This window comes from Miscanthus floridulus, chromosome 5 (genome assembly GCF_019320115.1).
Source record: "Miscanthus floridulus cultivar M001 chromosome 5, ASM1932011v1, whole genome shotgun sequence".
NCBI classification, from domain to species: Eukaryota; Viridiplantae; Streptophyta; class Magnoliopsida; order Poales; family Poaceae; genus Miscanthus; species Miscanthus floridulus.
The window spans coordinates 132,206,019-132,231,492 of NC_089584.1; the positions used below are offsets into that span (position 1 = coordinate 132,206,019).

Below are 25,474 nucleotides of genomic sequence, written 5' to 3' on the forward strand. Positions count from 1 at the left end.
TCATAGTTGAGGGGGTTATGTAGACCACCTCCCATAGTTGAGGGGGTGGAGTAGACTTTTTCCAAAAAAAAATATAGAGAACACCTTTTCAAGTTTTTTATTCTCAGCTTCCATCTTTATATATTTTATAATTAATCTAATAACACTAACTATGTATCACGATATTTGTATTTCAATATTATTTTAAATCCTTCAAATTTCAAAAAATTCATAGCTTTTATTTCAAACTTCGACGTTGGATCCGATTACTAATAAATGCACCAGCCTTGCAAGATGCGGGTTTGCAAAATCACAGATGGCTTATGTTCCCGAGCCATGCACGTGCATTATTCTAGTAAATATAAATATAAATAAATTTGAAGCTAGTACTCCGAATCTTTTTTTGTACGTACGGGCTCGCCGTCCCCAACTGGCCGTCGCCCCGCTGGCCGACTCCGTGGCGTTACACGCTGCTCTTCTCCAATTCATGGCCTCCCGCCTCACCCTCCTTCCCCGCCCGTTCTCCCGCCGCTTAGCATTCTAGGGTTTTCGGATTTCCGAGTTCCAGTCCGCCGCGACCGCCGCCCGCGATGCCTGACTCGCCGGAGCTAATCGTGAGGGCGGTTGGGAAGCGCCTCGCGCAGCCGCGCTTAGGCAAGGACGCCCTTGTCAAGCTCCTCAAGGTGACTACTGCTCATTTCCACCCGCTTCTCCTCGTGGCCTATTTGCTCCTCGATCTAACCCAGTGCGCTTCCATTTCCCGTGAAACCGCGCTGCCTCTGAAGTTTCGAATTGGTAGGAGGCCTTGCTGTAGTGCGTTGCTAAGTTCGGTGGAATTTTCTACTCAAATTTGTAGTCACAGTTCAGGGAATAGATGCGGCCTACTGACAATTTTGGTGAATTTGAGTTCCATGTTGCAATACGTACTGATTTTCATCTGAAGCTGGAGTGGTGTAGTAGCACTGAAGGAGTCGTGTATACACTAGTGGAGGATGTCGTGTTTGGTCAATGTGATGCTTATGCTTATGTGATTCTGAGAGTTGGTTTCGGACTTGGGGAATGGTGTTTTCTTGGGTCTTACAAGGGACCTTCATCTATCTGGCACTTGGAGGCAGCTGAAAAGTGTGTGGAGTTTTGGACATTCAGTTGAACTGCTTGTCACTGCTTGCTGTTCCATGTTTACTTTCTTTCTGAACTGCTATAACTGAGGGAAGCTACTAGTCCTGAAATTTTTTTATAGGTAAGGAATGAAAGGATATATGAGGCATGGTCAAACATATTTCTGTAAATTGACAGTGAGCCGTTAACATTTAAATGATTTCCTTGCATCCTGTTGCATTTTTTCACGATAAACCTTCTCTTGGAGATTGATTGGATTTTCTCAGGGTTTATTGTCTTTTAGCTTTGTGCTAGTGTTGGTCGATGGTCCAGTTGTTGAAACAGTTCAGCCTAGCAGAGTTCTTCTGAAGCTAGACATGAACTTGTCCATTGTTAATCCATACTCAAGTTGGATAGTCATAATGACAAAAAGGCTCAAATAATGGTGGATTCATATTCTTTACCTCCCTAACACATTTATGTTCTTATCTGCAGCAAGCTGAAAGTGCATTATCAGAGTTTAGTCAATCATCCTCTCTGCAGAATGCTCTTCATCCTCTGAGCAAATCTCTAGTCCAGACCACTTTACTCAACCATAAGGATAAGGATGTTAAACTTCTTGTTGCTGTTTGTTTTATCGAAGTTATGCGTGTCCTCGCACCAGATCCACCTTTTAGCGATGAAATACTTAAGGTATTTACCAATCATGCTACTTTTTTACTATGTATCTGGTGATGTAAAATGCTACTCCCTCCGTTCATTTCTAGTAGGAGCATTAGAATTTTGAAAATTCTGACTTCATAAACTTGGAACAACAGTTTGTCAAATTATATGCATGCTTACAGTATAAAAGTTACGTAATAGATTCATATTTCAAATATCTTTTCATGTGACATTGTTTTTGTAGTGATTAATGATATATTTAAAGAGAAACTAGTTTTTTTTTTTCTCGAAAAACGCTGGAGAGCCGCGCTTCATTATATTAAGAAGAGTGGGCAGAAGCCCTTACAACACACACCAACACCACACCCCAAAAGAGAAACTAGTGGTCAGCGTATATATCTCCAAAGATCTTTTTTCAAAACATAATACGTCTACTAACAATGAACAGAAGTAGTACCTAATAGTTACTTTTTTACAACAGTGCTTCTGAAATTTCATTTACTTTTAGAATAAGTAGTGAGAAAGAACAATTTCATTAAGGATTGCACTATAACACTTGGTTAACATTTTTTCACAGGAAATATTTAGGCTATTTATCAGCATATTTGCAGACCTTGCTGAAACTAGCAGTCCATATGTTACTAGAAGGATGAAAATATTGGAAAATGTTGCTGCACTTAGATGTTCTATGATCATGCTCAACATTGGCTGTGAGGACTTGATTCTTGATATGGTCAAAATTTTCTTCTCCACAGTGAAGTAAGAACAAATCTACTTCTTTGATTGTTATTCTCTTATACTTTGTTAAAACCATTGTTTAGATCTGATGCATTTGTCCACCATGTTACTTGCAATTATTTTTTGTTGTTATTAATACTATATATCAGCTTATTTTTTGTTTGTAGTACTACTTAGCTTTAATGCAGAAGTTAGGAACTCTCATGTCATCGAGATTTCCAATACTGGGTCTAAAAAATGTAAATGTCGGGCACTCGGGTTGAATTCTATTTACCACTGAAGCTAAGAGTGTCAAATAATTAGACTTCATCCACCTATAAAAAATTCACTTTGCAATTTGCACATATTACAGCAATTTCATACATTTTTTAAGAAAAAAACGTATAGTTTGACCATCTCATGATGTTGGAACCAATAGGGATGTACCTATTTGGTGCAGTGGGTTCAGTGAACATGCCATGGCCACCATAAGAGTTGTGTATGCTAACCATTTATCTGTATTACTGAACAGTCATTTTCCTTCATTTATAGTCTTGCCATGACACCGTTCTTTCTTTTTTTGTTTGCGTGGGGGTGGGGTGGTAGAAATGGTATTGCTAGTCCTGCAAAATCAAAATTCCACTGATTAGGACTTTTGCTTTAGAACTCTGTGCGCAAAAGGTAGATTATGACTTAAAGCGCCGTTTCTGTAATTCTGTTAGCATATCTGTATTTTTGGCGTTGGTTTTGATGGCTATGTTATTTGTCTAGATGGTTATTACTTGGCATGTGGACATTTCACTGTTGCTCAAAACATAGTAAAAAACGTTCTTGTGATTTTTGGGAGATGTTTTGCCGAACAAATACATACCTGAAATATCACATAGTATAGTACGATGCCTCATGCTGATTTCATTTGTTGACCATGACCAGAGTTTGACACTTTGACCAATTTTTTGGCAACTCGCAAATTGCATTAGATTCAATGTTAACCAACACAATATATACATTGCAACTGTATAATTATGTGCGTATATCCATTATGTCAGATTTTGTCATGTATTCTTCCTTTGCCTCTCTGTTAATTGTATTTTTAAAGAAAGTCTTGCATTGTTGTTAGAATTCTTTTGGTGTATTATGCTCTTACTGATTCTTTTTGTAAGTTATATTTCACAGTTTCATATTTGTCTGCCAGATAATTGCTTGACTCTGGAAGTTTAATATGAAGCCTTAGGTTAAATTCGTTTCTATGAACCTTTTTACAGGCATGATCTTCAGCGGAGTGTGTGCCAAGCTATGCTATCAATAATGACACAAATATTGAATGAGAAAGTTACTCAGCCTCTTGTGGATGTGATTTTACGCAATTTAGTAAAAGATGACAAGGTGCATTATTTATTTATTTATTTTAGTTATTATTGGTTGAAAGGATGTTTCTCTAAAGCATGTAGTTCTTGTGGTCTGGACAAATACACACACGTGGTCACCTGCATTACTCATTCTTCAGTCCAAGTAGATTATCAGCTAATGTTTAATTTCTTTTTCTTTTTTGCCTGTGCAGGGAGCATCCCACAAGCTAGCTTTTGACATCATTGAAAATTGTGCTGAAAAATTGGAGCCTATCATTCGCAGTTTTTTGTCCTCGTGCATTTTTAACAAGGATATGCCGGTTACTGAACTTAGGAGATCATATCATAAAATTGTTCTTGAAATATTCCAGTGTGCACCCCAGATCCTTTTCACTGTCATTCCAAACTTGACACATGAACTTCTTGTATGTTATCCTCCTTTCTTTGTTACACCATTGTACCTGCATAATACCATTCCTGAATTTTGTACTATCTACCTCTGTAGAGTGACCAAGTTGATATAAGGCTGGAGGCAGTTCACCTGATTGGGAGGCTTCTTGCCTTCTCTAATCTTCATTTTGGTAAAGAAAACAAGGTGGTTTTTATAGAATTCCTAAGGAGATTCTCTGACAAATCTGCAGAAGTTAGAATTGCTGCAATTGATGCAGCCAAAGCGTGCTACATGGATGTATCTGGGGATGAAGCACAACATATACTTTGTAAGGCTGCTTTTAGTTGTTATTTTATCTAGATTACTGTGTTAGCACCCTTTTAATGTTAACATTCATTTCTTTGGCAGCATCACTTGAAGGGAGGTTACTAGATTTTGATGAGAAAGTGAGGATCCGAGCTGTTCACACAGTCTGTGATTTAGCCAAATCAAATCTTAGCTCTTCTGCTAAACTGGTATTACATGCAGCTGAGAGGCTACGTGACAAAAAGGTGAGTATAAACTGTTGATGTTTCTCAGTGCAGTTATTTCTCTACAATGCTTCACCCAAACATGCTTTTCAGGCATCCGTTAGAAAAAATGTAATGCACAAGTTGCTGGAGCTGTATCGGGATTACTGTGAGAAATGCTCAAAAGGAACTGCCACAGTCAACACTCATTATGAACAAATCCCAGCTAAACTTATAGTTCTTTGTTTCAATAATGATATTGAATCCTTCAGGTTTGTCTTTTTTTCTCCCTTTGTACATAGGATCTTGCCCACAGTTCTGAGTTTTAGCTTCTTTATTATGGCAGGCCACAGAATATGGAGCTTATATTTGCTGAAGAACTCTTTCCATCACATCTTTCTCCAAAAGAGAGGGCGACCCATTGGATTGTGTTCTTTTCTTATTTCAAACCAGAACATATTAAGGCTTTGAACACCATCTTTTCTCAGAAGAGAAGGTAGATATCTACCACACATAGTATTTAAGTGCTATAACTGTACGCACCACCGCTTGATGCTGAAGAAAGTTTACTTTTAGGTTACAAGTGGAGATGCAAGCATATTTATCACTTCGAGCAAGGAAGGTTTGTAAATTCATTAATCTATTGGCAACAACAGTTGACCTTATTTCTCAAATTGAAGCCTGCCTGTGCTGTAGGAGGAACCATCAGATGAAATACAGAAGAAAATCTGTGCGACATTCAGAAAGATGGCAACATCCTTTCCAGATACTTCTAAAGCTGAAGAGTGCTTTGGAAATTTGCACCAGATGAAAGATAATAACATATTTAAGGATTTGGATGAACTAATCAATGAGGGAACCACTTTTGCAAAAGGCCGCTTGACCAGAGTAATACTCTTTTAGCCCTTTCAGTCTATAAGACTGCACACTTTTTGATTTCTCCTTGGTTTTGTTACCTTTATCCTCAGAGATCCAAACATTATGAACTGGGAGATGTTATAGTTCATAGCCATTAGGTTTCACTGTACACATGTTTGATTTATTTTTTTTGGCATTTGTTCTCCCTAATCATGGTTGCAGAACCCTACTAATTCATCAATCAATCCTCCTGATAACTCCTTTCAACACCTATGTATCACGAGATGTGTCAACATGGGGCATGCATTAAGGAAATGAAATGTGCTTTTATCTCATCTTTCATATGTGCCTATTATTTACCATTAGAATTTCCTGTCAATCTGTCTTTTCTATTTTCTATTTTTGAGGTATGCATCGATTCATCATGATTGAAACACTTAGCAAATATTGGCAAGTCTACTGCAGTTTTGGTAGCGGTCCATGTCCTGTTATACTTTTCCTTTTGCATATAAATATTCAATCTAACTAAAGAAAAAATGTTTAGTGAAAAGAAATCAAAATTCTTTCAAAATCTAATGATTAGAAGAGTGGCGTATAATAAGGATCCGCACAAAAGAGTTGTATAGCTTAGTAACATCATACTGACATGCATCGTTAACCACTGAGATTGTAGACGAGGTACTAGTATAGTGGATTGATGCATTTCAGTTAAAAAACCCGACATGGCAAAGCCTTGCAGTAAAATAGTACTTGGCGTAGTTATTGTGCTTATATCATTTTTTCTGTATCAGTATGAAGAATATACAGAGCCCATGGAAGGAAGATCAATGACTCATATAAACTACGTACTTAGTGGAAAATGTCCCGAAGAAACCCAATGAGAGACTAAAAATCCTGTTATAGAGGAAAAAGTAGCTATCATTCCTTTTTCCGACGAGTGAGGAAAACGTAATGTGATCTTTCCATGTTCAGTTTACTACAAGTGGCTAATTGTAAATTCTATTGAGACGCAAAACAATCAACAAATTTGATCTGTTCATTGGATTTAAAAGGGCACATCTTAAGTCCCATCCCATGCCCTAGTTCCTTTTATTCATTTTCTTTTGCCTGCATAAGTGCTCTTCTTAAAAAAAGTCCTAACAAACGCTAAAGCTTCAGATCTGTGGTCTTTGTCTCTGACTGTGTATTTGCAATATATGCAGGAGACATTTCTCAAGAGAATTGGACAGAAACACCCAATTTACAATTTTTCCAGAGTGCTGTCTATAAAATGTTTGCATTCAATATTTAATCAGGAGATGATCTGTGCCATCTTCGAGTCTCTTTTGTCCTGCAGAGATGAATTAACCGATTACGTGCAGTCTGCTTGTGATCTATTACTGGTAAGCATAGCTACAATAATAATATAGAAAATATAAGTTGGGGCAGATCCTGTTTCAACATTTGGCCCTCCCTTGTACCAGACATGCTCGCATTTTAATAATGTATCCCTTATATTTGCATCAATAGTTGTGAGTCACCGAAATCCCCTAATAATGGTAAAATGTTTCACAACTAAATGCTACATGAAATGTAGTCAATAGTGTGGATGAACTACTAAAGAAAATAAATGATTTTGACAGGCAGACATGATTCTTATTCGTAACTGCTTGCAACAGCTGGTACAATGTCGGCACAAGATCGGAGATAGATTTCTTTGTTATCTTTTGTTACTTGAGATAGCTTGCTTTGAGGATAAATTAGGAGATTTGTTAGTTGGTTTGTTAAACTTGGATGTTTGGCACACATCCATATAATGAGCATTCGGCAGATGATTTAGGCAAGCAAGGAACAAACCCTAATTCATTCTCTTGAGTTTGTACCCATGCCTTTATTTCTTATGCAAGAAGCATCTTGCATGCTTCTCACTCAATGGTGTATTCATGTAGGTAATTGCAATGGTGTTTCCATCATTATTCCGAGGCTCAGAGGAGTACTTGCTTAAGTTGTTCTCAGAAGAATCAGTCCTGATAAATGTGAAGACTCTCCAGATGTTGGCAGATTTGGCAAAATCTACACACTATTTTTCTACTAATTTTAGGTAAACATATTTTTATGTAAAGCTAGATTGTCTTGACCCTTTTGGTTCTTGATAATTACTCTGAACATGAACTATTGTAAGAAGTGCAGACCTTATCTCTTAGTAGGCCCCTTGCCCCCTTGGGTGTTATGAAAAGGCTACAGACAGATGGATTAGCAGAGAGACCCCGGATAGCCGTCCTTCCTCGGGGACTATCTTAGGATTTCTTCTTGTTTGCCTCTAACTGATACATGATGGTCCCTTTTATAGAGACAACTTACTTGACCCCTATGTAATATCCTAACTGAATCAACCTATCTTATTCCTTTCCTAACAAACCAAATCAATCTAATCTAATCAGTTCTGGCACTGTTCATGCCACGTGGGCCCCCTGGGCTGGCTCCACCTGCCATAACATTGGGCAATATGACAATATATATAAAGTGGAGTGAAAGGGAGATATAGTAACCTATGTGAGAGACTATCAGACTACGACACTGTTAAAGGTTTGATGTGTGTATCAATGCTGCATCTCACATATGGGTTATCAAGGCTCAGTTCCGATATTCTCGTGGGCTGCAATATGTTAATTTAAACTTTGGAAATCATCTTAAGCTTTGTACATAGATCAAAACTCAAGAGTATATGTACTGTATCTGTTATTTTCAAGTAAAAGTGTTAGGCAGTTAGACCACGTTGTATATTGGCCCTTTGGCCCACGAGTACTGTGCTGCTCCGGCTGTTGAGCCTAGTGTTTGGTGTTAGGCAAGGATATCTGGTGCTGGTCTTGTTTCTATAAACCTAACCATAGACATCTTTGCCTATATATACATGAACATTGCTCCCTCATAATCAATCTACTAATCCTTTGTGCCATATTCTTGCTTACAGAAGGAGATCCACTTTACTCCACTAGAGTATTGTGAGAGCCCACATAACACATTATGTATTTTTCTGCTGTATCTGAAATTTTCAATCCCTTGTTTCATAATATCAGTGCATTTAACCCCTGGTGACTGGTGATGGTTACACTATCTCTATTCTGCAGGGTGGACATGGTTTAAGTGGTTTGGTCCACGTCATTCAGCCAGCTAGCCAACAATAAGGCTAAACCACCTAGTATTGTCCACCCTGATAAAACTATTCAATCACACTGATATTAAGAAATGAGGTGTCAGATACAACAACAACAACAATATAGCCTTTCAGTCCCAAACAAGTTAGGGTAGGCTAGAGTTGAAACCCACCAAGAGCTCCAAGTCACGGTTCAGGCACTTCAATAGCTGCTTTCTAAGCACTCTTATTCAAACATAGATCTCTAGGTGTATCCCAAGCTTTCAAATATCTTTTTATTGCCTCTCCCCATGTCAATTTTGGTCTTCCTCTACCTATCCTCATATTATTAACTTGGATTAGGACTCCACAATGCACTGATGCCTCTGGAGGTCTCCTTTGGAAATGGCCAAACCACCTCAACCGATGTTGGATAAGCTTTTCTTCTATTGGTGCTACTCCTAGACGATCACGTATATCATCGTTTCGAACTCGGTCCATTCTTGTGTGACCACAAATCCACCGCAACATACGTATTTCTGCAACACTCAATTGTTGAACATGTCGAATCTTTGTAGGCCAACATTCTGCTCCATACAACATAGCCGGTTTAATCGCCGTTCTATAAAACTTGCCTTTTAACTTTTGTGGTACCCTCTTGTCACAGAGAATGCCAGAAGCTTGTCGCCACTTGATCCACCCTGCTTTGATTCTATGGCTAATGCCCGTATTAATATCTCCATCCCTCTGTAGCATCGATCCTAGATACCGAAAGATATCCTTCTTAGGCACCACTTGACCTTCCAAACTCACATCTCTCTCCTCCTGTGCAGCTCCGCCAAAGTCGCATCTCATGCATTCGGTTTTAGTTTTGCTTAATCTAAAACCTTTAGACTCAAGGGTCTGTCGCCATAACTCTAGTTTCCTATTTACTCCCGCCTGGCTTTCGTCCACTAACACTACATCATCAGCGAATAACATACACCAAGGAATATCCCCTTATATATTCCTGGTAACCTCATCCATTACCAAGGCAAAGAGATACGGGCTTAAGGCTGACCCTTGATGAAGTCCAATTTTAATCGGGAAGTAATCTGTGTTACCATCATTTGTTCGAACACTAGTCACAACATTGTTGTACATGTCCTTGATGAGGGTCACATGCTTTGATGGGACTTTATGTATGTCCTTGATGAGGGTCACATACTTTGATGGGACTTTATGTTTGTCCAAAGCCCACCACATAATATTTCTTGGTATCTTGTCATAAGCCTTCTCCAAGTCAATGAAAACCATGTGGAGGTCCTTCTTCTGCTCTCTAAACCGCTCCATAACTTGTCTTATTAAGAAGATTGTTTCTGTGGATGACCTTCCGGGCATGAAACCAAATTGGTTTGTTGATATCTGCGTCATTCCTCGCAGGCGCTGCTCGATGTCTCTCTCCCATAACTTCATAGTGTGGCTCATCAACTTAATTCCCCGATAATTAGTATAACTTTGGATATCTCCCTTGTTCTTGTAGATTGGTATCAATATGCTTCTTCTCCGCTCCTCAGGCATCTTGTTCGATCGAAAGATATTGTTGAACATCTTGGTTAGCCATACTATAGCTATATCTCCGAGATATCTCCACATCTTGATTGGGATACCATCAGGGCCCATCGCTTTGCCCCCTTTCATCATTTTCAAGGCTTCTCTGACCTCCGATTCTTAAATCCTCCGCACAAAACGCTTGTTAGTTTCATCAAACGAGTCGTCCAGCCGAACGGTGGTGTTCTCATTCTCACCATTAAACAATTTATCAAAATACTCTTGCCATCTATGTCTGATCTCATCCTCCTTCACCAAGAGCTGCTCCCTCTCGTCCTTTATGCACTTGACTTGGTTGAAGTCCCTTGTCTTCCTATCGCGAGCCCTAGCCATCCTATAAATGTCCTTCTCTCCTTTCTTCGTACTCAAACTTTGGTAAAGGTCCTCATAGGCCCGCCCCTTTTGCCTCACTCACCGCTCGTTTTGCAATCTTCTTTTCCACCTTATACTTCTCTATGTTGTCTGCACACCTGTCATGATACAAGCGCTTATAGCACTCCTTTTCCTTAATAGCCTTTTGCACATCTTCATTCCACCACCAAGTCTCTTTCGAGTCGCATCCGCTCCCTTTGGTCACTCCAAGCACCTCTGAAGCAACCTTCCGAACGCATGTTGCCATCTTCTCCCACATGCTGTTTGCATCGCCTTCATCCTTCCAAGGGCCCTCTTCAATGACCTTTTCCTTAAAGATTTTGATGCCTCCCCTTCTAATTTCCACCACTTTGTTCTAGCAACCTTAGCTTGTTTGTTCCCATGAGCTTGCACCAGAAAGCGAAAGTCAGCCACCACCAGCTTGTGTTGAGCGACCACACATTCTCCAGGTATCACCTTACAGTCCACGCATGTTCGTTTATCCCTCCTTGTAAGGACAAAGTCGATTTGACTAGAGTACTGGCCGCTACTAAAGGTCACTAAATGGGACTGTCTCTTACGAAAGAAAGTGTTAGCTATCATCAGATCAAAAGCTTTGGCGAAGTCTAAGACTTCCTCTCCCTCCTGGTTCCTACTATCATATTCGAAACCCCCATGAACCGCTTCGAAACCTGCACTTGATGTATCTACATGGCCATTAAGATCACCTCCTATAAAGAGCTTCTCGCTACTAGGGACAGCTCTAACCAAGCGATCTAAGTCTTCTCAGAAAAGCCGCTTAGCACTCTCATCATGGCCTACTTGGGGGGCATACGCACTAATTACGTTTAAGACCATATCACTAATGACAAGTTTAACTAAGATGATCCTATCCCCTTGCCTTCTCACCTCCACCACACCATCCTTGAGGCTCTTATCAATCAAAACTTCTACTCCATTTTTATTTGAAGTTGTCCCTGTGTACCAGAGCTTGAAGCCGGTATTGTCCACCTCCTTCGCCTTCTGCCCCTTCCATTTAGTCTCTTGGACGCATATGATATTTACACGCCTCCTAACCGCTGTGTCCACTCTCTTAATTTACCCGTATGGGACCCTACATTCCAGCTACCTAAACGGATCCTAGTTGGCTCGACTAGCTTCCTTACCTTTGCGCCCGCCGAGGTAGGTGTGAAGACCCTTGCTCATTTTGCACCACACCCGGGCGCCGATGTGTCGCACCACTATGGATGCGACGACCTGATCCTTGCTCACTTGACACCGTGCCCAGATCGCGACACGGCGCGTCACGGGGGTGACGACCCGGCCCTTGCTCATTTAACACCATACCTGGGTTCCGACATGGCGTGTCGCTAAGTGGGTTACGCCCCAACAGGATTCTTTTGGGTTGTCAGATAGACAACAAAATGTGAAAAATCTTTTAGGGCTCACAATACTTTGTTGTTGTCATTTTTTACCATAGTACATCTGTTTGTAAGAGGGATGTTCTTTACATTTTGTATGTAAAGAAGCTGTTTATTCTGTTGCCAGCAATGTTGTCTACCCATTATTGGAGCAAAAGTGCATTGAAGGTACTCGTGCTGAATCAAAATATGCTATCACTGCAATTGCTTCACTGCACTCCTCAGATGATAAGAAATTTGCTAGATTATTTGAGGTAGGTGGTATTTCAGTTGCTTTAATGGTATGTTATTATATTTCTAATTTTCTGATGTCTGCACACTGCACTGTTCAATCAACAATTGTATCAAGTTTGCAAATGCCTTGTAAAAATGAAAACAATGACATTTTGTAAGGATGCTGTGTTTCATGAATGATGGTTACTTTGTTCCAGCTGCTGTGTTTTCATCCAAGCTGAATAGCTTCTTGAAAGGAAAAAGAAATTTCTATCATTGCACAATTTTCCAGATGACATTGATTATATTTTTCTGTTCTAGCTCACCCAACTTTGCTTATCTTATTCATACCCACTTTAGCTGCATTTCCATCCACTGCAAGGTTTACATTGCTGTTTGCTTATATATGTTGTTTGATTACAATTGGCATGCTTTACCTGATCCCTCTTTGCAATCATATGATATTGGCATTTGCATGCAAATGTTTTTATGATTTCTCTTGGCATGGCTGAGAGCATGATAAAGATTAAAAGGTGATCTAGTAGGTTAGGGTCCACAGGCCATGCTGCTATGTTTAATTTTTTGTGATGTGATTAAGTATCTACATACTAAGCACATATTATATTCATTATGGTTTATTGTCCCATATTAAAATGTTTAATAGTTTAATACTGTTTCTGTCTGACGTCTATAATGCTATGCTACTGCTACTCACAAAAAAATGCGAGTAGTTTTAAAATAGGTCCTTGTTTTTAACTTTTTTTTTTTACTTGACATCATATAACCCTTTCTTTGCATATAATTTATGTCATCTATTCTTCCCTGCAGAAAGTTATTACTGGGCTCAATGATGATCACAATGTTCCAACACTATTACAGTCCTTGGGCTCAATATTGGAGAATTCCCCTTCTGTCTATGAGTTGTACGAGAGGGAGATCATCACTTTGTTTCAAGATATTTTGTCGCCAGCTGAAGTAGGTATTTTGGTATAGAAATATGTAGCCTAGTGTTAAACAAACTTATATATGGTGTTTATTTGAATGCTTTGGTCTCTGCAGTTCATTTCAACATCTGGACAGTCATCCCTTGATGACCCATGCTGTGCCTCTTGCAAGCGGAAGGTAGGCTCACTGCTTGAGAAAACAAAGCATTCAGTTCATGGTAGATTTAGTGTGGATGAAATTCAATTCAGGATTTCTACATGTTGCATCCACTGTGGAAACAACTTTCTTCTACTTTTATTGGCATGTGGGCATGGGGTGGTATAAACACATTACAACGCTGCTATTAGTGATGCATCTATGTTTTTGGTCTATGACTTTTTTTGTGATCTATTGTAGATTTATTGTCTCAAAGCACTTGTCAGAAGTTGTTTACCCAGAAGTACTGCACGTGCTCGAATTAACAATATTCTGGGGAAGCTGTTGAAATATGAGAAGGGTCTCTTCGATGACATTGCTCTATGGTCTGTCTTGTTCTGCTACCTCTCATTTTGCTTACTACTACGTCCATTCCAAATTATAGGATCACTTTAGCCTTGTCATAAATCAATCTTCTCTAACTTTGACCAGGTTTATATAAACATCTACAACATCAAATTAGTTTGATTAAATTCTCCAAGAAATATGTCTTGATAGTGCATTTATTTGAACTTGCAGATGTCAACATATTTTTAAAAACTCGATCAAAGTTTGAGAAGTTTGACTTAGGAGTTGGGCTCTTTTTTTCTTCAGAAAAGGTTTATTCCAAATTTTTTGTTTCTGTTTACTGACAGTCTCTGCTTTTTGGGCAACTGGTGAAGCACTGATGCTAATCTGTTTATTAGAATAAAGACTCTTAGGTGCATTGATTGCTTGATTGATTAACTTTTCTGTGATATTTGTTGAAGTTATTTTTTCTAGTTTGAAAAATCAAACCCTAATGCATCATGCCGCTTACAAGTCAGCCACTATGTGCTTTCACTAGGTTTGATCCATTTTATACAGGTACCAATGTTTTAGAGTAACTGTGATTGGAACTCGTCCAGTATCTTAGGAATGTCAGTCTATTTCAATTAGATGCTTCTTGGTTAGTTCAATGACTGGAAGTAGTAATTCATTGAGCTTTCTTGTACAGAGATAAGGAACATAACATATTTTTTTTCATCTGCACTTTTTTTGGAAAATTGAAGGGCGGGCCTGGTGCAAGCGGTAGAGTCTTACAGCCTGTGACCGGAAGGTCCCGGGTTCGAGTCGTGGTCTCCTCGCATTGCACAGGTGAGGGTAAGGCTTGCCACTAACACCCTTCCCCAGACCCCGCACAGAGCGGGAGCTCTCTGCACTGGGTACGCCATTTTTTGCACTTTTTTTGGAAAATAAATGAAATTTTCCCAAAATTATAAGACCTCTGACTCTGAGACTGCTAGTCTTTCCATTCTCTTCATCAATTCTCCAAATGTAATAATGCATTGTTCGTTAATAACACGACCTTGCTATATGCTTACATCCTGCTTTCCGCAGCCATCTCACATTCACTAGGAATCTCAAAGCTACTGCTACCAAATATGCTTATTGCTTGTTGGCATATCCAATATCCACACAAGTTTTAGCTTACAATCGAACTTTACTACTTTGTGATGAAGCTGCCTTGTCCAATACCTAGCCTGAGCCTAGAATTAAAGCTCACAAACTTCAGGAAAGAGAAAACTATACCTCTTCCGTCGCTATGGATTACCGGATCTCTCCCCTTTCTCAGAAGATAAGTGTTCTGTGATTGGTGGATGAGAGTTAATAATTTGGTTTCTGGTGAAATTAAGCGTGGCCTCAATTCGTTGATAGTCCTCACTGCTTGGAAGCTGTGGAATCACCGTAATGATTGTGTTTTCAATGGGGACAGCCCTAGCATCCAGCTCATTCTGAGTCAAACTCTTGAAGAGGCACACCTATGGGTTCTTGCAGGCGCTAGAAGTCTTGCCGAGATCGCTAATAGTTAATAAAATGGTTTTTGTTGGGTTGGGTCCTGGTTTGATGTAAAGGGTGTGTTTGTTTCTGGCACGAGCTGGAATATGCACAAAGAATTGTAGATTGATTATGGAGGATGTGAAGGTACACATATATAGGCAAGGATGAACTAGGGTTTATAGAAATAGAACCAACCAACTGTGATCCTTGCCTGTAATATATCAATCATATCTACCCTAGCTGTATGGGGCCCAGGGCCCAAATAGGAGGCACCAGGCCCAAAGGGCCTGCCACACCCTTTTCATGTAAACTGGAGTAGGCACAAAGGATAGTAGATTGGTTATGGAGGATGTGAGAACATATATAGGCAAGGATGACCTAGGGTTTATAAAAATAGAACAAATCAATAGTGATCCTTGCCTATAATAGATCAATCATATCTATCCTAGCCATAGGGGGGGTGCAGGGCCCAGATAGGAGGCACCAGCCAGCAGCCCAAAGGGCTTGCCGCACCCTTTTTTGTAACAGTATGTAAGAGTGTGTTTATGTGTGTTGTAATTTATTTATTTTATCCCCTTAATGCAATGATACGCAGCTCTCCTGCGCATTCTATAAAAAAAATACATTTATACAAAGTTAAATCCTATTGTAGTACAAATTCCATTTATGATCCTGTCCATTGAAGTTCACTATACAAATAATGAGATACTGATTCTATTCTCATTCTGTACTCAGTGAAAATGATCATCCATATCTGAAACTGGCCGCTGGAAAATCTGTTCTGCAATTAGCTACAAGATGGGATTCACATATTTCACCAGAATTATTTCGTAACACACTTCTCATAGCAAGGGTACTGTCAATATTTTACACTGCTAATTGTCATCTTGCTTCAGATTTCATACAGAGGCCGCATTTCTGTCCGTTAACCTTCCAAAATTATTTACTTTGATTTTTAGGTCATTGATTTTGAAGTGCAATATTTTCTGTAGATGCATATGATTGTGTGCTTGCTTCAGCTTGCCTTGCACGCTTTGTTTGACTACTACAATTATTATTGTTAAGAGACCATTATATTATTATATAGACTGAATCATAGTTCCATATTCAAACCTATTGTTGGAGGTTCTCTGCATTTTAGTATTTATTACCTCTGCTTTTGTAATGTATATTTTGTTCGGCTTCCAGGATCCTTCATATAATGTTCGCAAGTCATTTATTTGCAAACTTTATGGCCTCTTGAAGAAACGTGCAATCCCGTTTAGATATGCATGTGCTTTTGCACTAACATCAACAGATTGCTTCAGAGATATCCGCACTGAAGTAAATGTCCTCTTTTCCTTTTGATTTTGGTTAGTTTTCATATATATGCCCTTCAACCTGCATGTGCTCAAGGCATTTCCCTGTACTGTTCCTAGTCGGCAAGTTACTTAAGTGAGGTGCTGAAGGAGCAAAGAAGGTTTTTTGTTCATCAGAACAGAGCAAACAAAGAGTCCATCGTGGACAACCCAGCATATGCTGTGGTTTTTTTGATTCATACTCTAGCATATGATGGGACGCTCCCTTCCAATTACTATGTAGACGAGAGTAGCTTTCCTGAACTTTGCAGGTATTTTCTTATTTTAGAGTGCTGGATCCTGCGAACTCCTTTTGGCACTTAAAAGGTACCTGCTAGAAAATTTTGATCCTCACAGTAATTTTCCCATGTGTTTCTTTTTTTGTTGACAGCCCACTTTGTGTGATGTTGAGAGAACTAGTTGAAATAGATAGTTCTAGCAGAACTGAGCATGGTCCCACAGCCAGTTTTGTATCAGTTCTGTCAGGGATTCTCCGTGGTATTCAGAAGGCTGAGGATCCGACTGATTCTGATATAACTCCTGTATGTCTTTTGGCCACTGTTAGATATGTTATATTTGTTTACCATTTTGTCATCAAACTCTGACGTTCTAAGCCCTGTCACAGACACTGCATGTTCTCTCAAAAATCAGCTTGCTTATTGTAAAAGAACTTGATAAGCATTGCAAGATGTCTGATTCTCCACGCCATATTCTCTTGCCCTCATCTTACTATAGATTGTCTGGGAGTGAGAGAAAATCAGATGTAAGTCAATCTTATTTGAAACCATAAAATAGTCTATCTTTGCATTATAGCTAACCTTTTGTGTTGCTCCGATATTCTAAATGCAGGAATGTTGCCAAGAAAATTTTATTAGTGATAAGCTTGTAAAGAGAATTCTTAAAGCTCATGAACCTTATAACCATAATGTATATCCTTTCTGCGATGCCTCCTTTTCTCCTTTCAAATGTGTAACTGTACACCATCTAGCATCTAACTTGGTGATGGTCTAAAATCAATTGATGTATTTCAGGACAATACTAAATGCTCTGTTGTTTCTGAGAGGGTATCAAATGAATCTGCTCCTGAAAGGAAAGCTTGCTCCTCATTAAACAAATCAGTGGGACAGAAGGTAGGTGGTGGTGATAAAGGCAAAAGGAACAAACGTTTGGCATCTGGGAAAGCTGTGTCCAAGAAAAAGGATCAGAATACTAATAATAGCTTGGATAAAGAAAATGTGTCATCTTGTGGTTCCGCTGGCACAAAGGTGTCATCTCCAGGCTCCTTGGGTTTAGCTAAGGAAGCTGATTCTGGAAATTGTGTCTCCCTTTTGGATAACCGGAACCATCCTATGAGTAGGTGCTCTACTGGGGAGACTAGGACCTCAAAGGCAAATCACAACAACTGTAGGCAAACCGCGGTATGCACATATTTGCTAACTTGTGGCCAATTATAAATTTGCTTGTTAGATAGTGAACTACGTATAGTTTCCTACATGAACATCTGTATATCTTTTATTGTTTTTGCAGGACGCCTCCCATTTTAATCTCAGAGAATGGTAAGCAGAACAACAGTTTGTCAGATCCCCCCCCCCCCCCCCCCCCCCCCCCCCCCCCCTTTTTTTAAGGATTTCTGTCCCTGCCTCTTCTTTGTTTGTTCGCATCGTCATATCATGTTTTACTCCAGTTGAATTAGTATGGCTCCATAGTGTAAATATACCACGAATGATTCTGGACCTAACTGTATGGGACCACCTTCCCCCATTGTCTGCTGTGCCTTCATGTGGTATCTTCCCCCATGATATCATTGGGAAAACCATGCAATGCCATTTTATAACTAGAATTATGTGCTGATCTATGTCTGTAGGTATAATTGGTTGGTCTTATTCATTCCATGTTAACTGTTACACATAATAAGATTATTTCCCCCACCTGCCAACACCCTTGATGGGATCATACATTTTAGTAGAATGTGTACCCGTAGAACATTCTTTTTTAAAAAAGAGTGTTGATAAATAAAGGGTGGCCACATTAAATTTGTGTTACTAGATTCATCATGAAATGCTATTTCAATGGCCAAAAAACTTTGATGTGCAACAGCTATAGTAGTTCCTTATTAAAAATAAAGGGAAATCTCTATAGCGAAAAGGTTGTGGACAATCAGCATGAAATTTGACTTATATAGACCTGATTCTGGCAGATCAAATTAATGGAACCTGATTCTTTTTTTTTTCTCAAATATTCTGACAGATCATATTTAGTTAGACCTGATTCATACAGATCAAATTTGATTGCCATTTAGTTATAGTTCAGATAAACTCAGACTAAATTGCACAAACTTTATCTTTATATCCTGCCTTGGCAGCGGCGGAGGTATATGTACTGCTGTGGGTGCGGCTGCACCCACACAAAAATAAAAAATAAAAAAAACTTTGGCAAGAATCAAATTTTCACCATATTTGCACCCCTCATATGTTATGGTGGGCCAGGTCTACCAGCGTCGTAAGCGCAGCCATGGCTGAGCAGCGGCAACAGCACGCGCGCGGCCTTTCCATGGTGACCGCGCCTAGTGTGGGGCGCCGTGCCTAGAGTCTAGGATCTCAGATTCAGTTCAGTTAGTGATTTGAAGTTTGTTAGTCGGTTAGTTTGTTAGCATGTGGCTATAAAGCCTAAACACTTGGTTAATGAGAAGTTTAGCCGGAGATTGATTAATCTCTCCCGCTCCTCTGTTCTCGTGTGCTCTCGCTTCCTCTGCTTCGACGCCGGCCGCCAGGACGGCGTCGCAGCCTCGCCGCCGCCGTGAGATCAAGCCACGCCCGCCTACCACCCACGACTACTTCCTCAGGGGCAGTTGCAGCGAACCCAACAATCTGGTATCGATGTTAGGCCCTCCGCCAGCAGCCCTCTGGCGGCGTCCCTTCCGTATGGGTTGTCGGGCTACGGCGGCATTCCAGTGGCGCCTTCGACCGGCTCCGGCATCGTGCATACCGAGGCATCGGGCCAATAGCCGGTCCCTTCCGCCCCGGTGCCCATCACCCAAATCGCCTTCCCACACTCCCCATCTCCACTTCCCAACTTCAATGCGCCACCGGTTCCGCCGGCGCCATACGAGGGCCATGCGGACGCCCTTGGCGTTCCCCGCTTCCAGAAGTTGTCCTTTCCGACGTTCGACGGCAAGGACAATCCACTGGCCTGGCTCAACAAGTGCGAGCATTTCTTCCGGGCGCAGCCCACACCCGAGGCTGACAAAGTCTGGCTTGCGTCGTTCCATATGAACGGCGTGGCACAACACTGGTATTACATGCTCGAGCGCGACGCCGGCAACGCCAGCACCATCTCGTGGTCACTCTTCAAAGCTCTGTGCCACCAGCGCTTCGGGTCGGCGCTCGGCACCAACCACCTCTCCGACCTGGCGCGCCTTCCTTTCCGCGGGACCGTGGCCGAGTACCAGGAGGCCTTCTAGGCCCGAATGGCGCATGCCAGGCCGCTGTCGCTGGCGCAGCAGGTGCAACTCTTCATGGGCGGGCTGTCGGACCCCATCCGCACTGACGTCGAGCTCCAAGGCCTGATGGATCACTAGCGGGCCATGGGGCTGGCCCGTGCCTACGAACGCCGTGCCGCGGCACTACCCGGTGCGACTCCAGGCCGGCCCCCGCGGCCCCCACCGCGTCCATAGCCGTTGGTCCTCCCCGCCGCGACATCGCCACCGATGCAGCAACTGACACTCGCGGCGAATGCTCCGGCGCCGCCGCGCCCGTTCCGCCGTCTGTCTCCAACCGAGATGGCCGATCGCCGGCGCCAGGGCCTGTGCTACAACTGCGATGAGCAGTATGTGCGTGGGCACAAGTGCCAACGCTTGTTCTACCTGGAGGTCACTGACTTCGATGACTTCGAGCCTCCGCTACCCGAGAAGGAGCATCCCCACGATCAGGTCCCAGATGAACTGTTGCCGCTCATCTCGCTACACGAGATCGCTGGCATCCGGACCGAAGACACCATGCAGGTCCGCGTCTCCATCGGCAACTATGAGCTCACGGCCCTCCTCGACTCAGGCTTGACCCACAATTTCATCAGCTCGGCGGCTGCCCGTCGCGTTGGTCTGCACTTCCACGACAGCCAGGGCGCCCACGTGGTGGTCGCCAACGGTGATCGCGTCGCGTGTCGTGGCTTGGCCCACGACGTCGCCATCCGCATGGCAAAGAACACTTCATCATCGACTGCTACGCCATCCCGCTCGACTGCTATGACGTGGTCCTCGGCGTCAAGTACCTACGCACCCTAGGCCCGATCTTATGGGACTTCGACGACCTCTGCATGGCCTTCTGGCACCACGGCAAGCGCGTCCTGTGGAAGGGAATCGGCTCCACGTGCACAGACATCCCCCCCCACTGGCTGCCTGCACGCTGTCCGCAGCACGGAGCCCGCCCTCCTCGATCGGCTCCTGGAGTCGTCCGTCGACGTTTTCGAGCCTCCAGCCGGGCTCCCGCCGCCTCGCGATTGCGATCATCGGATCCACCTGCTGCCGAACACCGCGCCGGTGGCGGTCCGGCCGTACCGCTACCCCCAACTCCAAAAGGACGAGTTAGAGGCTCAATGTGCGGCGATGTTGGAGCAGGGGATCATCCGGCCGAGCACCTCACCCTTTTCCGCACCGGTGCTCCTCGTCAAGAAGCAGGACGCCACATGGCGCTTCTGTGTGGACTACAGGGCGCTCCATGATCAAACGATGAAAGATAAGTTTCCAATTCCGGTGGTCGAAGAGCCCATTTATGAATTGCACGGCGCGCGCTTCTTCACCAAGCACAACTTGTGCGCCGGCTACCACCAAGTGCGCGTCCACCCCGACGACGTCGCAAAGACGGCTTTTCGAACACATCACGGGCACTTGGAGTTCCTCGTGATGCCGTTCGGCCTCACCAACGCACCGGCCACATTCCAAAGCTTGATGAACGCGGTGCTCCGACCGTTCCTCCGTAAGTGCGTCTTAGTGTTCTTTGACGACATTCTAATTTACAGCGCGTCCTGGTCCGAGCACCTCCAACACCTGCGCGCCGTCCTCTCCGTCTTACGCGACAACCAGCTACGGGTCAAGAGATCTAAGTGCGCCTTCGGCACTTTTTCCGTGGCCTACCTGGGACATGTCATCTCGGCCTCCGGGGTGGCCATGGACGGCGATAAAGTGGCGGCCGTGGCATCTTGGCCGCAACCCACCTCGGCTCAAGTGCTACGCGGCTTCCTCGGCCTCGTCGGGTATTACCGGCGATTCATCAAGGACTTCGGCACATTGGCCGCCCCCCTCACGCAGCTGCTCCGCAAAGAGGGTTTCCTTTGGACCGAGGCGGCCACCGAGGCGTTCTTGGCGCTCAAGGAGGTGCTGTCCACCACGCCCGTGCTCCACCTTCCGGACTTCACCAAGCCCTTCATGGTGGACTGCGACGCCTCCGGCACCGGCTTTAGCGCCGTTCTCCACCAAGGCGCCGGACCCCTAGCGTTCTACAGCAAGCCCTTCGCCGCTCGGCACATGAAGGTCGCGGCTTATGAGCGTGAGCTCGTCGGGCTCGTTCAGGCCGTGCACCATTGGCGGCCATACCTCTGGGGCCGCTGCTTCGTCGTCAGGACTGACCACTACGCGCTCAAGTACATGCTCGATCAGCGCCTCTCCACCGTTCCCCAGCATCAATGGATTAGCAAGTTGTTTGGGTTCGACTTCTCGGTGGAGTACCGGCCCAGGCGCCTGAACACCGTGGCGGACGCACTGTCACGCCGCGAGCTGGACAAGGTGCCTGGTCTCGCCGCACTCTCCGGACCGACGTTCAGCCTCTATGACGACCTCCGGGCTGAGCTGCAGACGAACGACAACCTGCGCCACCTCTGCGACACCATCACCGAGGCCCGCGACGCGCCCTGGCATGTCGAGGGGGGTCTCATCCTCCGAGGCGCGCGCATCTACGTCTCGGCCACCTCTAGCGTTCTGCCGATCGTGCTCCAGCTCGCGCACACGGCCGGGCATGAAGGCGTCCAGAAGACAGCGCCTGCACCTCTGACTTCGTGGTGGACCATGACCGTGTGGTTGTGCGCGCTTGTACCACCTGCCAGTGGAACAAGACGGGGGCACTCCATCCGGCAGGTCTTCTTCAACCTCTCGACGTTCCCTCGCAGGTTTGGTTTGACATTTCATTGGACTTCGTTGAAGGGCTCCCCAAGGTGCATGGCAGGAGCGTCATCCTCACGGTGGTCGACCGCTTTTCGAAGTACGCTCACTTCATAGCGCTTGGCTACCCCTACACAGCGTCCTTCGTCGCTCGCGCCTTCTTCACCGACAACGTTGGGCTCCACGGGTTCTCGGCGTCCATCGTCAGCGATCGGGACCCCGTCTTCACCGGCCACGTTTGGCGCGACTTGTTCAAGATGGCGGGCGTCCAGCCCCGCATGAGTACCGCCTTCCATCCCTAGACCGACGGGCAATCGGAGGCGGTCAACAAAACGATTGCTATGTATTTGCGCTGCCGGGCTTGGCTGGACTGGCTCCCATGGGCCGAATACTGCTACAACACCGCTTTCCACTCCGCCTTGCGCACCACACCGTTCCAGGTGGTTTATGGTCGTCCGCCGTCGGCACTGCTGCCTTACGCGCCATCCTCGGCGCGCACGGCGACGGTTGATACTCTTCTGTAGGACCGCGACTCCTTCCTCGCCGACGTCCGTGACCGACTCCTCTAGGCCCAAGCCTACGCCAAGCGCCACTACGATGCGCACCATCGCGCCTTGGAGTTCAGCGTCGGTGACTGGGTGTGGCTTCGCCGCCTCCACCGGCCCGCCCAGTCCTTGGTCCCCGGGGAGCGGGGTAAGCTGAGCCCGCGCTACGCCGGGCCATTCCAGGTGCTGAACCGTGTCGGCGACGTCGCTTATCGTCTTCGCTTGCCGGACAAAGCCCGCATCCATTATGTCTTCCACGTCGGCGTCCTCAAGCCCTTCCACGGCACTCCTCCATCAGCGTCACCGCCTCTTCCACCGCTGCAGCTTGGTCGTCTCGAAGCTCCAGAACGCGTGCTGCGCTCCCAGCTGCGACGTGGCGTCTGGCATGTCCTCATCCAGTGGGCGGGACTGCCTGAAGCTGAAGCCACCTGGGAGCCTATCAACGCGTTCCGCACGGCGTACCCGGACTTCCAGCTCGAGGACGAGCTGTTTGTCGACGGCGGGAGTGATGTTATGGTGGGCCAGGTCTACCAGCGTTGTAAGCGCAGCCGTGGCTGAGCAGCGGCAACAGCACGCGTGGGGCGCGCGGCCTTTCCATGGTGACCGCGCCCATTGTAGGGCGCCGTTCCTAGAGTCTAGGATCTCAGATTCAGTTCAGTTAGTGATTTGAAGTTTGTTAGTCAGTTGGTCAGTTTGTTAGCATGTGGCTATAAAGCCTAAACACTTGGTTAATGAGAAGTTTAGCTGGAGATTGATTAATCTCTCCCGCTCCTCTGTTCTCGTGTGCTCTCGTTTCCTCTGCTTCGACGCCGGCCGCCAGGACGGTGTCGCAGCCTCGCCGCCGCCGTGAGATCAAGTCACGCCCGCCTACCACCCACGACTACTTCCCCAGGGGCAGTAGCAGCGAACCCAACATCATATGTCACAAATCCTTGCATCCACAAAGCAAGCGCACCCCCCCCCCCCCCCCCCTCTGATTTGCTCTAGCTCCACCCCTATCCCTTGGCCTGAATTTCTGGTTAGTTCTTGGACAGTTCTAGTATGTGTATGCCTGCCAATCCAACCACTGTTCTGTTTCAACCAAATGAAAGAACTGGAAATCTATTATACAATCATGATGGCATTGCAAGAATAACAAAGGGGTTGAAAATGAACTTGTCCAGCTTATTTGATAAAAAGTTGTTATGTGCTTTGCTGCAAGTTTATCTGACAAGTTTTCTTCGTTTTGATGATACTTGAACCTTGAAATATTAATAGTTCCTTCAAGAAAGATCATAGCAAGGGTTTATCTGAAGCCCAGAAGCATGAAAAGTCGCTTCCTGGATCTTTGATTATATGGTGAGAATGTTGCCCCTTTTTTCATGGTGAAGCTTTGCTGACTTTCCATCCATGACTATTTATATATCGACTTAAAGCAGTGATATTGAAGATGTTGAAGATGTTGGTGATTGCGATGACAACTTTGTGAAAGCACCGTTATCAAACAACATAACAGGTAATCACCCAATAATTGAAGCTGTCGTATTGTCAATGCATAAACAGCAATGATTCTGATCTTGAAATCCTTTCAAAGACGCCTTACCAACAAAATCATGTAAAAGTCACTCATAAGTATTCAGTTGCATGCACCGACCAATTTGACCCAAAAGCTTAAGCTCATGGGGAGAGGTGGGTAATTCACTTATATTCCAACAATAAGTCAAAGCTAAAAATAATAGTGGTTCTGACCAGCAGTCTTGAATACTAATTAAATTTTGTGTCCAATTCTACATGGCACTTCTATTCTGATGATTGAATGTTGCTGGTTAAAAGTTGTGCTCCTAATTTTACATATCATGTTTGTATTTATTGCATTAATCCAGTTTTGTACATTTTTGTAGCTAACCTTAAGAAAAAGGGTAAGAGAGCATTAGAGGTGGCGAATTTGCAGAACAGCTCTGATTTAACTGATGTTGTCACAAAGGATAACGTAAGTCGTGCAAACAATGCATGATTTCATTTGTATCATAGAATTATATCTAATTTTGCTTTTGCACAGGTTCGACGGATTAGAGCAAGAAAGGTGCCAGTGTAAAGAGCTACTCACATATGATCTTAGTATTTATCTGATTTTCGTCCCATGTAAATAAATACTTAGTTCTGGAATCATTTATACTTGCATATCCACTTGCGAGTATTGTCATGATTGTAGGAATCTTGGTCCCGGTCGACCATGTAACATTGTAATTTAAATAGGGATGGGCATGAGTCTCT

The 25,474-nt window shown here is 43.8% G+C and overlaps 1 protein-coding gene across 3 annotated transcripts; it reads left to right on the forward strand.

The window, feature by feature from the left end:
* Positions 1-418: 418 nt before the first annotated feature.
* Positions 419-25,474, forward strand: LOC136450818 (sister chromatid cohesion protein PDS5 homolog B-like). 3 transcript variants are annotated; one of them, XM_066451440.1, is made up of 29 exons: positions 419-662; positions 1,573-1,770; positions 2,318-2,499; positions 3,723-3,843; positions 4,019-4,231; positions 4,312-4,525; positions 4,606-4,748; positions 4,821-4,978; positions 5,053-5,202; positions 5,283-5,328; positions 5,403-5,594; positions 6,767-6,946; positions 7,493-7,644; positions 12,166-12,292; positions 13,080-13,238; positions 13,311-13,373; positions 13,593-13,717; positions 15,927-16,044; positions 16,380-16,514; positions 16,610-16,800; positions 16,920-17,070; positions 17,154-17,291; positions 17,378-17,455; positions 17,560-17,946; positions 18,056-18,084; positions 24,479-24,559; positions 24,637-24,716; positions 25,102-25,190; positions 25,260-25,474. In XM_066451440.1, the coding sequence occupies exons 1-29, from the start codon at positions 570-572 to the stop codon at positions 25,293-25,295; spliced, it is 4,029 nt and encodes a 1,342-aa protein (XP_066307537.1). In that variant the 5' UTR covers positions 419-569; the 3' UTR covers positions 25,296-25,474. The 3 variants fall into 3 exon arrangements, with proteins under 3 accessions (XP_066307537.1, XP_066307538.1, XP_066307539.1); XM_066451441.1 differs by having other exon boundaries at positions 24,640-24,716; XM_066451442.1 differs by having other exon boundaries at positions 13,080-13,226.

Bases quoted from the DNA above. Each gene is read 5' to 3' on its own strand.
- LOC136450818 (XM_066451440.1), top strand. From the start codon at position 570: ATGCCTGACTCGCCGGAGCTAATCGTGAGGGCGGTTGGGAAGCGCCTC. The intron at 7,645-12,165 runs GTAAACATATTT...TTCTGTTGCCAG, and splicing joins TATTTTTCTACTAATTTTAG to CAATGTTGTCTACCCATTAT. The intron at 13,239-13,310 runs GTATAGAAATAT...TGGTCTCTGCAG, and splicing joins CAGCTGAAGTAGGTATTTTG to TTCATTTCAACATCTGGACA.